Source organism: Chlamydotis macqueenii, chromosome 8, assembly GCF_036417535.1.
Source record: "Chlamydotis macqueenii isolate bChlMac1 chromosome 8, bChlMac1.mat, whole genome shotgun sequence".
NCBI classification, from domain to species: domain Eukaryota; kingdom Metazoa; phylum Chordata; class Aves; order Otidiformes; family Otididae; genus Chlamydotis; species Chlamydotis macqueenii.
Window position 1 is genome coordinate 19855122 of NC_141563.1, and position 13540 is coordinate 19868661.

The 13540-nt window shown below is 39.8% G+C and overlaps 1 protein-coding gene across 3 annotated transcripts in view; it reads right to left on the reverse strand.

Annotated features, from left to right (window-relative positions):
- RPAP2 (RNA polymerase II associated protein 2) overlaps positions 1–13467 on the reverse strand; it is a 53454-nt gene extending 39987 nt beyond the window's left edge. For 2 of the 3 annotated variants that reach the window (XR_015259198.1, XM_086753463.1), the window contains exons 1-9: positions 13401–13467; positions 12406–12451; positions 11293–11407; positions 10514–10612; positions 9432–9497; positions 8124–8212; positions 4423–4458; positions 2606–3545; positions 1405–1499 (exon numbers count right to left, since the gene is read on the reverse strand). Coding sequence is in view for 2 of the 3 variants with exons in the window: in XM_086753463.1 (XP_086609589.1) it covers positions 1405–1499; positions 2606–3545; positions 4423–4458; positions 8124–8212; positions 9432–9497; positions 10514–10612; positions 11293–11407; positions 12406–12451; positions 13401–13461 (1547 nt within the window). In the remaining variant the exon portion in view is untranslated. Of the gene's footprint in view, positions 1–1404; positions 1500–2605; positions 3546–4422; positions 4459–8123; positions 8213–9431; positions 9498–10513; positions 10613–11292; positions 11408–12405; positions 12452–13055; positions 13212–13400 lie in introns of those variants that run through there. The other variant, XM_086753464.1, reaches the window with a different exon arrangement.
- Positions 13468–13540: the final 73 nt, after the last annotated feature.

Consider the following 13540-nt stretch of genomic DNA (forward strand, 5'->3'; position numbering starts at 1 on the left):
CTAAGGAAAAAAAACTTTGTCCTTCTTATCCTCTATTCATGGAGTACTAGACTTCTAAGCTCAACAGAAATTTTGCTAGAAGCTGAAAATAACTGAGAAACTTGTGGAAAAACTTGAAGGAGTAGAGAAACTGCTTTACCATCCGGTAGCAGTCCTTGGAATCTATGGGACATTGCCACTTACAGAAAGATCAGACTTTTTTGCAGCATGGCTCAATTCCATGTTTGTGGCCTGCTCACGCTTGTTGCAAGTAGACAGAAACAGAACAGAGGTTTCTGGGGGTTTTTGAGGGGGAGTTTCAGTTGTGGGGTTTTTTTTCGTTAAGCTTCTGCAAAATCTAGTTTGGCTTGCTAACACAAACTACAACCATAGAAAAGCAAAATATTCCTAAAAGAACACCACAATTATGGTCTTCAAACACTCAACTTATCTGCATTGCTTTGACAACAGGAGTATTTTCAAGGTCCTCTCAATTCTGACAATTTAAGAATTTTAACAGCTACAGCAGAGATGCCTAAATCTCTTTTCTGGGACTCCAAAGCCCTTTTATGTATGTGAAAAAGGTCTGGTGTTTGGAAAGTTTTAAGATTTAACTCTGAGAGCCTTGAATGGTTACAGCTAGAGGCATACTGGTACTAGTCATCCAAACATGGACTAGAAACTCTTTTAGCAAGACCTTTGCTTAAACAATTAAAGAGGTCCGAAAATACCACTTCTTCCTGTGTAATTTGTTTACCAGTAACAGTATGCTTAATGTACAGGACAAATATCTGTTCTCCTCCCAATCAACTTCAAGTTTTTCAGTTTAGACTTGAGCAGTTGGTACATACAGCTATTTAAATATTTCATATTTTATGTCCATCAGAATCTGCTTTTAAAAAACTTATAAGAATCTAAATAGTTTAGATTATTTCCAGGTAACAGAGGGAAAGGAGGATGATAAATGTGGAATGATTTTATTTTGAGGCACATATTCTCATTTTAAGCTCCATGTATTATACCAATATTTAGATCCAAAAATCACAGAAATTTTCAGTTTAATGGCACAATTGCATTGACTTCTGTCAACTACTGAAGAGTGGGAACATGTTGTCATGTCAGCCTGGAATGCTGTCAACTACAAGCTCCAATGCTCATAGGAAGGGAAACATTTCTTCTCCTGAACACATAAGCAGTCGGATTCTGGCATCTCTTGCAGCAGGCTGTGCAAACTGACATCTGCAATTGTACCACAGGTGACTGTCTCAGAAATAAGCAATTCTTTAGGGCAATAATAGGTTTAAGTTATGACTAAGGCCATCTAGAACAAACCAGAAAGTTCTTGCATAGTGTGCTTGTTTCCTAAAATGATGATGAATGAGCACCAACTTCAGCTTGGTATTTACCAAAGTAAAGGATACTTACACTTTTCTCAGTTTTTCAAGGACAATTCGCTTTCTAATCTGCATTTGTGCATTTGAATCAATAAGTGGGAAGACGAGATCTTCCTGTTGATCATCCTGTATTAAACAAAAAACTTTAACAGCTATAACCTACTATTTAATTAAAGTCAATATATCAAAATAGTCACAACTTATCAATAAATCTTTAAACATAAGAAAACTCTTACTCTGAACAGAAAAAACTCCAACAGTAATTTCTTAATGGACAGAAGTCTGGTTAATCTGACCCAACATATAGCGTGCAGCTAACCTACTATTCCCCTTGCCTGTGCGAGATACTTTAAATCAACTAATGGTAAATATCTTCAAAACTTAAGTCAGAGTAAGCTTTTTTCAAGAAGCAACATAATAGTTTTATTTTACAAGAAGTAGCATTATGAAAATCATACCCTCCGATGCTAATATCACACTTGAACTTCACAATTTCACATGCCAGTACAAACTGTACAACCGACCTAGCCTAGTCAGCATACTGTTTTTACAATAATGACAGGAAGACCTGGCTGCTGTCAGCTAGTCTGTCCGGCCTGGAAGGGGTAAAACCTCACACCACTCTATTTATTGTGGTCTGCAAATCCTCCTGAGGTCTTTTTCCAAATTTTCTAGATTGCAGCAACATACCCAAACAAATCAGCAGGTTCCAACTCAGAGAATTTTAACAATAAGTAATGCCAGAGATTTTGAAGTCTTACTTCAGTAAGATAGTCTTACTCAAGAGAAGAAAGAAATTCAATCTCAAGTATACCCTGTCCTAAACAAAAGGCAAAAGAAATCATTAAATAAATATTTTACTTACTTAATCAAAGAAGGAGGAGAAAAAAAACCCAAACATGTTCCCTCCTCACCCAAATTCTACTCTTTCCTGCAGCAGATTGTTTCACCTAGGTAAAACTTCCTTACCTTCATGCTTCACAAACTGGAAGAAAGCTTTCAGAATTTTATGTGTCCCAAACAGTCCTACAAACTTATTCTTACCAGTCTAAAAATGATTCCTAAACCTTCTGGGATTGTTGTGAATCTATCCAAGCTTCCTTTTACTATTTTACATTAATAGCTTGATGTTACCTTGGCCATAGCCACTTACGAAGCCAGAAACAAAGAGCCTGTAGTATTTCTTTTGAAGGCAGGCTTTGTACAGCCTCACTGTTCCAGTGGACACTTACTTGGTCTTTGCTTGCATGTTCCTCCGCTTGTGCATGTGTCTCCACCTCTTCAGCCAAGGTGCACTTTCCTTTATAAAACTCTCTTACTCGGAGTTCTAGGAACTCTGTTTCTTCTTTTAACTTTTCGTAACTAGGCACAGGCTTAACTATTCCACCTGGGCTTGTGAAAGGTAAAGAATAGTTCAAACTGCTTTCAGGCTGCTCTACAGCAACAGTATTAAGATCATCAGCTGCCTCTAAATCATCCTCATCAAGTTCTTCATTCTCCTGATTGGCAGATGATACGCTTTTTGATGCACATAAAGAAGTGTAGTTCGGGCCATAGAGAAATTTTAAAGTTTCCTCGGTTCTCCATTCCGTAAGCGTTTGCTTAAGCACTTCTAATAAACTGCCTTTGGAATTAACTGGATCCCTTAGTTCAGTTTTTTTATGTTCTTTTGAGTTAGCTAGTATTCTTTTAAGATGTTCTGCTCCTCTTTTGCTCACACCTAAAAAGACTATCTGTGAATCACTACAGGTGTTTTCATACTTTTCCGAAGCACTTGATTGTCCTAGAGCAGTATTTTTGGAAGGCGCTGCAGTTATTTTATTATCAGCAGAGCAAGGATACATTTCTTCCTGAGCATCTAATTTGCAATTAGATAGTCGTCCAGTGGCTTCTACCACATCTGAGTCTTCAGTTTTAGGGCTGGAATAGACTTTCTGAGTATGCTTCTTCTTGAGGATGCTGTTTCTCTGCAATTGCTGTGCAAAACTGGCTGAACTTGAGTGACTTCTTGGTAGGACAGAAGAAACAAATTCTTGTTCAGTATCACTACTGCTGTCACTGGCTGTGTCATGAGAGCCAGATTCACGTGGATTTGAAGACATCCTAGGATTTTCAATGTCAGAAGCTTTAATTACTTCATCACATAGTTTTACCTCTTCTCCAGACTGTCCACTGTAATAGAAAACACAGCTATCAATGAAATAAGAAATAGGTGTTACCTATAATAGCTTTCCTCTTTTGTGCAAGGAAGATAAATAAAGCATTTTTCCCTTATAATAGAAGTGTACTTTTTTTTTTTCTTTAAGAATCATGGCTGCTCTTTTAAAAATCTTCTTGAACTCCAAGAGTTGTAATGTTCTGCAATCAGGATGGCAAGTATAGACACTATTTAGAGAAATGACTTCTCAGTTGCTTATTGGCAGTTCAAAAAGAATAATAAACAAGATATTATTAAAAAGACAACAGAATAATGCCAGACTTAGCACAGGAATAGTGCCATTTTAAAATGAAGATAGGAATCTTAACATATATATTAATATAATACTCTAAAATCAGAGAGACAGCAGAGAGTTTTTAGGATATGTAAGTTTGCCACCTAATGGTCATGTGTTGCAAAATAAAACAAACAAAAAGTAATACACAGCAAGGTACAGAGAGATGACAGAATAGCATGATTTCATTTTAGCTGATATAGATGTTTTAGATTAAGAAGTACTGAAGCTTTCATCACATATAATTGGTACTATTTTCTTTAAAAAGAATAGATGGTATAAAATATGCAAAGTACAAACAGTGTATTTGTTTCAGATTTCAACAGGCTCAATTAAGACACACAGGCCAAGAGCAGCTGCACCCTAAATCATACAAATCAAACATGCTGTTTTAGAATCACAAAGGAAAAAACTAAACAAGACAAATAATCCTTTGTGTTGGTTCTAATAAGGTCTTGTCTATAACACGGGAAATCAAAGATTCCTCTTTCACCTGAAATGATGCTAATATTTCTAATATAAGTACACATAACAACAAAAATTACTGTTCAGTGTACCTCTGTCCCTCCTTCAGCAGCTCTATGTCTGGCGGTCTGCAAAGAGAAAAAACAGAATGAAGATCTTCCTGCTAAATCAATGCTCTTAAAATATACATTAATACATAACTATATTTGATATTCAAAAAGTCATGGCAGTCAGGTGAGGTCCCTGCTGACTGGAAAAAGGGAAACATTGCACCTGTTTTTTAAAAAGGTAAAAAAAGAGGATCCTGGGAACAACCAACCTGTCAGCCTCTGTGCCTGGGAAGATCATGGAACAGATCCTCCTAGAAGCTATGCTGAGGCACACAGAGGACAGGGAGGTGGTTTGAGACAGCCAAAACGACTTCACCAAGGTCAGCTCCTGCCTGACCAACCTAGTGGCCTCCTATGATGGAGTCACTACATCAGTGACAAAGGAAGAGCTACAGATGTCATCTACCTGGACTTCTGTAGGGCCTCTGACACAGTCCCCCACAACATCCTTCTCTCTAAACTGGAGAGAATTGTTTGGTGGAGGAAGAATTGGTTGGATGGTTGCATCCAGAGGGTAGTGGGCTTGATGTCCAGACAGAGGTCAGTGACAAGTGGTGTTCCTCAGGGGTCCATATTGGGACCAGTACTGTTTAATGTCTTCACTGATGACAGAGGCAGTGGGATCGAGTGCACCCTCCGCAAGTTTGTAGATGACACTAAGCTGAGCGCTGCAGTCAACACACCTGAGGGACAGGATGCCATCCAGAGAGACCTGGACAAGCTTGAGAAGTGGGCCCATGTAAATCACATGAGGTTCAGTAAGACCAAGTGTGAAGTCCTGCACATGGGTTGGGGCAACCCCTGATATCAATACAGGCTGGGGGATGAAGGGATTGAGTGCAGCCCTGCTGAGAAAGACTCGGGGGTACTGGTGGAAGAAAAGCTGGACATGAGCCATCAATGTGTGCTCACAGCCCAGAAGGCTACTTGTATCCTGGGCTGCACCAAAAGAAGCATGGCCAGCAGGTCGAGGGAGGTGATTCTGCCCCTCTGCTCTGCTCTGATGAGACCTCACCTGGAGTACTGCCTCTAGCTCTGTACCCTTAGTACAGGAAAGACATGGACCTGTTGGAGAGTGTCCAGAGAAGAGACACAAAAATGATCAGAGGGCTGGAGCACCCCTTCTATAAAGAAAGGCTGAGAGAGTTGGGGCTGTTCAGCCTGCAGAAGAGAAGGCTCTGGGGAGACCTTACAGTGGTCTTCCAGTACCTCAAGGGGGCCTACAGGAAAGATGGGGAGAGGCTGTTCAGTAGTGCCTGTTGTGATAGGACAAGGGGTAATGGTTTTAAACTAAAAGAGGGTAGATTTAGACTGGATATAAGTAAAAAAATTTTTACAATGAGGGTGGTGGAACACTGGCACAGGTTGCCCAGAGAGGTGGTGGATGCCCCATCCCTGGAAACATGCAAGGCCAGGTTGGACAGGGCTCTCAATCTGATCTGATTGGAGATGTTCCTGCTCCTTGCAGAGGGACTGAACTAGATGACCTTTAAAGGTCCCTTCCAACCCAAACCATTCTATGATTCTATGATAAAATACATAGTTGAGGTTGGAAGAGATGTCTGAGGATTTTCTAGTCCAACATCCTCTGTTCAAAGCAGGGTTAATGACAGCAGGTTTATACATACGTGTTCACAGAGCCTGCAGCAAGATGCTGTTATGCTGAACAACATCACACGATGTTAGTCAGAAAGGACCTCTGTAGGTCTCTAGTCTGACCTCCTGCCCGTAATGCAATTGTCACCAGCACTAGATTAGGTCAGCCACAAATTCATTAAGTTTAAATCTTGAAAACCTCCAAAGATGGAGATTTCAAGACATCACTGACTATCTTGTTTCATTCCACCATAACCTTAGTGCAATTTTTTTCCCCAGTGTCCAACCTGATAATTTGTGGCCATTACCCCTTGGTAAGTTTTTTGCCATTAACCAAGAAAAGTTTGGCTCTGATCTTTTAACCTTTTTTCAAGTATTGTGGACTGCTTTCAGATCACCCTTTGGTCTCCTCTTCAACAAAGTAAACATGCCAAGATCCTCACAGGTCACAAAGTTCCTATAGTAAAAACAGTCCTGGGCCATTTACAGGAAAATGCTCCAAATTAACGCAAAAAACATTAATATTCAGGAAATCTTCACTTATTTAAAATTTTACTTTGTTAAAAATTACGCTATCAAGTTATCCTGCTTTAAGAAAACAGAGTTTGAATGTTTCCAGAAACTCTAAGAATCAAAACCAAACAAATTCAATGGATTTCTTTCCAACACTCTACTTGCTTCAATTCAGTTATGAGGCTGCACCACAATGCTACTCATTTTATCCAGCACTAAATGTTGAAATCCTCACCCCCTTGTCCTATGAACAGAAGAAAACCTTTTAAGCATGCACTAAATGCAAATCAATGCACTAACACCTCTCGGACAGTACAGAAAAAACCCCACAGGTTTAAAAAGACAAAAGCTGCACCACTCATATGAATTAACTGAGTTAGGAAACTAAAGATGATTAACATACAATGACTTAAATTATTACATCTTATTCAGAGTTTTAAGCGGAAGTTGTAGTCTCTTCTGTCAAAAGAATTTCAGATATCCGAATGTGTAAGTGTTTATCAGCATGTGCACATGCACGTGGTTGTGCAAACAGATATATGTAGCCATGAACTATCTGGGGTTTTGTTGGTTTGGGTTTTTTTTTGAAAATACCACCTCCCTCCCCACCACACAGCATAAACAAACAACTACATCAGGCATATCAGAACTATATGCTTTCGATATTAAGAATAAAGGGAGATTTTTAGAATGACTTTCTTTAAAAACAGCAAAACAAGAGCACAAAAATACTGGCAAGATTGCTTAAACATTTACTGAAGAGGCTAGCTTTACCTACTAGAATCTCTCAGATAAAGCAGCTCTAAACCTCTTCTCTCATTGATCAGGTATTTCGTATGAAACCAAGCTCACATGTATAAATTCAGCTGATTTCTTTTGTTGAAAACCAGAAGACTATGAAAAGTAGCATCTTGGAGAACAAAAGCTGAATAAATTCAGCTGAACAGCCACTAGGCAAGTACTTATTGTTAAACAGTGACACCCATCGGCTCAATGCTTTATTTGCAAGCCTGTGTTTCCTAAACTAGGAACATGGACTGCATCACACTGTTCCAAAATGTGTATTGCAGTAACAGCAGGAAATGGGTAATCTGAAATTAGAGTTTTAGCGAGGACAAAGAATCTCTTCATGTTATAGTCTGCTTTCAGGTCCAAGCATTCACAGTCTAATCTTAAGACCAATGCCAAGTGCTGTGCTAAAATTAGAAAATCTCTTTTAACAGGATAAGATTAATTCATCCTGTACATTATATGGTTTGTAAAAATCCAATCCTAATAAGTACATTTTACAGTTAACAGGAGTTGACTATTATTTATGACTAGTCTGCCCTCTAAACTACATGGTCATGTCTACTGAGTAGTCATGAGTAGTACTGACTCATGTCAATTATTGCGATTAATATGGCAACAACACTTTTAAAATTAACACCATGCTAAGCTAACATGTTAACATCAGTTATCTCTGCTTCAGCCTAACCACTTTGATACACTGCAGCTAGTTAATTAGCATTGCAGCTTGGATAGAGAAAATAATATTCTCAAAAGGAGCAATGAATGTATAAGGTTATACTTACTTTTCTTCTTCTCGGATCCATACTGGACTTTTGGAAATTTGAGCTTCAAAATATTTAGATGCTCTATAGCAAAAGTTGCTGCAAAAGCACTGGAAATGACAGAGAAAGCAAGAAAAGAAGACTAAAGACAACTTTAGTACTCATAGAAAGGTATAAAAATAATCAGGTTTTATGCCTGTAAAATTTAAGCACCAATTCACATTTCTTTTTTAAGCCTATGACCAGGTTTTTAATTCATCTAAGAAACCAAATCTATCAAATAAGTCTATCCCATTCCCCACAAGCCACTTGCAGTTTATTCTCTTTTCCCCACTTCTCTGCTTTTTGCACTTTTATTACATACTGAGAAGCAAACCAGTGTTGGATTCTAAATAACAGTAACTAAGAAAAACCCCAAAACTGTTCAAAGAACAATCCTTAACTCAACAAGATGGTCATAAAGACATGCAATTAAACTCAGATGTTTAATAATGAAAATTTTGGCTGGCAACAGAACGTGGATATTTTGCAATACTCGGAACATCACCTAAAATTTTGCAGTATCCTTGAAAAATTAACTTGCACACTTGCATCAGCGAACAAGAAAAAACATCCCACTTCTTCTCAGAGTCTAGCTTGAGAAAGCAATTCCCAGAATTTAGTGTATTCCAGAGTTGTAACCAGAGGAAAGGAATGTATATTAGTGAGACTGAAGCAATTTGTTCTGGAACTAGAAACATTTATCCTACAATTTACCATATAAGCACCTGTAGGTGATTGCATAGCCTAAGAGCAGGCAAAGAAGATGTACTCAACCACATGCATGAATACACTTAACATGTTTCTTTCTTAAATAAAGAAACAGACTTTGTGAAGAGATAGGTTTTATGTTGAAAAGTCCTCAAAAAAAGAGCCTAGTCACAGTAAGGAATGCATAAGATGTAACTTGTATTACACTATTGAAAACTTCAGTGAACCACTTTACCCTAGTAAAGCTCATTGACTCTACTGGTGCAAAATAGAGAAAACTTCTTAACAGACATCTTTAACAGATCAGCTGTAGCGCATTCAAACTGCCATCCAAGTAAAACTTTCCACATTGTGTTTAAATTTAAAAAATAACGTAAGTGTTTTTTGTCTTTCCAAAGAGAGCATCCAGAAACTGAAATGCATTAAAAACTTTCTACTCTAACAGTTCATGAATATGATTTTCATAAGAGCCAAACATGTCTGCTCTGAGTCAAGCCACTATATGAATGCTGTTACAAAATGCATTTCTGATGTTGAGACAGTATTAAACACAATTTAGAAACAGACTTGTTACCATACCTTTCTTTCAGTGATATCATAAACTCTGTTCGTTTTTGTTGAAATTCTGTACTTCTGTTTTGGCACCTAAAACAATATGCTTTCATCAGTAAGACTGCTACTTCCATCGTGACTTTACAGAAAACTTCATTCTTAATTCACATACTTTACTATGTGTAATATGTTCCGTTTTAACTGAATTGCATACTACAACCACCTTTCCTCTCCATTCTTTTGAAAATGTATCTTCCCAGATGGAAGAATGGCAATTTATCTTTAATCATTATATCTCACTATCACTACAAGATAACTTTGCATCTACAGGAAGGCCAGCGCTGAACATAAACAATGGAGCTGCCATGGCAGAACCTTTACTCACGTGTAAGTGTTGAACCTGTCTGTAATTGCGCTTCTTAATCCACATCTATTTATATGCACGTGAGACTGTACTGTCAGAGACCCCCACCACTACCCAGACAATCTCAGAGACAAACTTATATAAAATGTTACAGTTTCTGAGAGAATTTCTGTGGGGACATATGACATCCAGGACAGTAATTATATTTTTTGTACTTGAGTAGATTTTTTTTTCAGATAATCAGGAGTACCACAACTGGTATTACATCACAGGTTATCTAACTGAACTCTGAGATGTGCTTAAGCTCTGACACACCATACTTAAATAGTGTGACTATGCTTTTGACACGGGTAATGTATATTTTTAGAGCAGATGTATATGCAACTACATAGCAATATCCAAGCACTGTATTATTTTTTCCAAGCCTTTTCACAGAGATATGTGGTTACGCTGAAGAACAAGATGGGAAATTTTCTGCATGCACAAAGGAAGCCCATGAAGCCATACCTCATTCATCTTTATTACTGTCAAAGTAGATGCTAACTGATTCTGTCATACAGTAAAGGTTGTCAACTGATCAAATTTTACCTTTTACTTCAGAAGGATTACACTGAAATGGAATGATATGATGTCCGGTCCATTACTTGACAGTATTTTAATCTATGTTTAATATTGTAAGTTTAAAATTAAAGAGAAAATGCAACAGAATAAAAACTGATAACAGCATTAATAAAAAGCAACTTACATTTTCCAGTTTATTTTGACATAGAGGATAACCACACAGTTTGATGATAGACCGTTCATCAACCACATCTTTATAGTGAGATGGAGTAATACATTTTCCCTAAAACAACAAGAAAATAGTTCAACAACAGATACCGGAAAAACTGCCATTTTTCATACTCAAAGCATGTAATAAACAAATATTTTTAATTTTGTAACAGTTACTTAGTAAGTTTAATAAACATTTAGAACCTAGACAGTAAAAATGGTAAAAGGGTAAATAGAGAAAGAAGAAAGACACGCGCACTTCTTTTTACATATAGAAAAGCTTCATAATTTTGCCTCTATTTACATCTACTTTCATAATTTTCCGGTTTACATACTTTGTACCCCCATTTACCAGCTTATTTACACCTTAACAGGAGTAATCATCGCACCTTTCTAGAAAAACTGTGCTGCCAGATAAACTGCGGGGCCTTATAGAGACTTTGTCTAAATTCACAGATGATGTGATGTAGACCTAATTTTTTACACTTCACCCATCGGTCCAGAACCACAGAGGCATAAACAAAAGCTGTGGTAATAAAGTGAGGATTCATAAACATATACAGTTCTGTAAAGCTAGGCCATGTTTTCACTGCAGAACCCTTGAAAACAAGGCAATTGTCATCAGAGCTTAAGAGAGACGAAATAAATGGTTTGTCTACTTTAAACTGCAGCAAATTGTTCCAAGAACTTTTTAAAAAAAAGAAAAGTTGAACACTAAGATACAAAATAGTATAAAAAACTTGCAACACCTACAGAATTTAGAAGGAACTCTTCAGTAATGTTCTCCTCCAGAAGCTGTTCAACAACATACAATGCTTTTTTCTCAAATTCAATCTTCTTTCTCATAGCAGCCTCCAGAGCGGCTTTCCTGTAATAGAGCAGACACTGAATGACACAGAGGACAGATCTCCATAAACAACTCTCCAACTGTACCTTTATATTTTTTCTGAAATATAGTAGCTTACGTTTTTCTGCATCATGTCATGTTGGCCAAACAAAGCAACAACTGGACTAGAAATTCTGTAATAACCACAAAGGAGTTTCCAACCTTGGTTTGCTTTATTTCCACCCCATTGACTGTTATTGCATTGCAATATTTCCATATAAGGTTACCCAACTCTTCTTGCAAGAGAGGGAAACCCAGAACTGGCTGGACAAAGAGCCTGGGACAAACAATTTATCAAGTGTTGCCAGGAGAATGGGAGCTGGATCAGACATGAAGAGCAGGAAGAAAAAAGGACTGGGACAAGTCAGAGGGTGAGGGCACAAAGTAAAGGAAGGTATAAATGAAACAAATCCCTCTACAATAGATTTCCTGGGTGTTCTTGAGTCTTGCCACTATTCTATTGCCAGCAGATGCCCAGAGACCAGCCACCTAGGTGCCTCCAATCGCCATTTTGCAGCGCTTCCCACAGAGGTTGTCAACGTACAGTCATTCTGCTGTCTTAACCAACAGAGGTCTACGCTGTTCACTTGGAAGTCTAGGACTACTACAGAGTCAAATGAATACTAAGGTAATTGTCGATAGCAGAAAGTGTTTTTTCCTCTCAAGTTTGGTTTTTAAAGTGAATAAAGAAAAATGGCAGGTATGCAAAGAAGTTAAGATGGCAAAACACAAGCACTAGAGACTAAGGAAATACAACTGTGGACGTTAAGATTAAAAAACTTTTAGCATATTATACAATGCACTTACGTGCATGCTGCTAGAAGCTACATAACATCACTCCAAATAAGCCTGCATGATGTTGATGCTGAAGACCTCCTCATGGTACTTTGACAAAGCAAAAAACCACATGAGGCAGAGAATGTGATTCCAAAGCGAGGCAAACAACATGAATGCCACATATTGTTAGTCAGAAATTATACCTTTGAGCAGCATCTTCATTCTTCAGAGCAGCTGAATGCTTATTTCCTAAAAATCAAACATACAAAAGTAGAAATATAGAAATGAGTGTACTTTCTTCCTTTAACAGTGGAAAATATCGGAACCTGGAAAATCTTAAAAACTCTAAACTGCAAGCAATTGCTTAGAAACTTGCTTTTGGTGGCTGACAGCGACTTCAGTAAGCTCGTAATCATTCAGCAACTAGTCAGACGCACTTTTTATAAGTGTGCGGACACACAGGCCCAATTCTCTTGCTACTCTCATTCATCATGTTCCACATAGTCAGAAAAAGCTAAAGGAAGAAGAATTCTAATAATAACTTTGTGCCAATCACTCACCCTGGTTCCCCACTGGCTCTCCAGCCCAGCTTTACCCCTGCACCCCACTGCTGGGACACCCTGTCCTTTCCAACTGCCCCACCACCGAATTTTGCGCCGGGCAGGGCTCGGCGTCGGCAGCCCCACCACCGAGCCGCGCCCCCGGCCGGCCCCGCGGCCTGCCCGGAGCTCGGCCCGCCCTGACCCGGCTACCGACGTGGAGCACTCGGGCAGCTGTTTCCTTAAGACAAGGGCAACAAGGAGGGAAAATAACGGACTGCTACGCTTAAAACATGAGGATGCAGCCTTCTGACCAGCGGCACAACCGCCGTCCCGCGCGGCGCGGGCTGCCGGCACTGCGGAAGCCCGGGGGCGCGCAGCCCCCGCGCAGTCTGAGAGGACAGCGGGGCCGTCGGCCCCGCTTCGTCCGGCCCATCGTTAAGGGACGCCGGCCACAGCTGCCGCCGACAACCGCCGCTCGCCGGCCCCGCCGAGGCCCACCGAGCGCACGGCAGCGTCTCCGCAGCACCGGCCGCGGCAGTCCCGCCGCTCCCCCCCTCCGTACAGAGAATTGGGCGAATCCGCTGTGCCGGCCAGAGAGCACAGGGAGAGCCCAAAGCGGCAGGCGAGGGGAGCGACGCGCAAAGCCTGAAGCCTACCTGCTCGCCCCTGCCTGAGCTTCCCCTTCGCGCCGCCCTGCGGCTTCCCCTCCGCCATCATGGTGGCTGCCCGCTCCCTCCCCCTGACCCTTCACCCGGGAGGCGGAGCTGCCGTGGCGGCGTGGCCCGGGCTGGCAGCG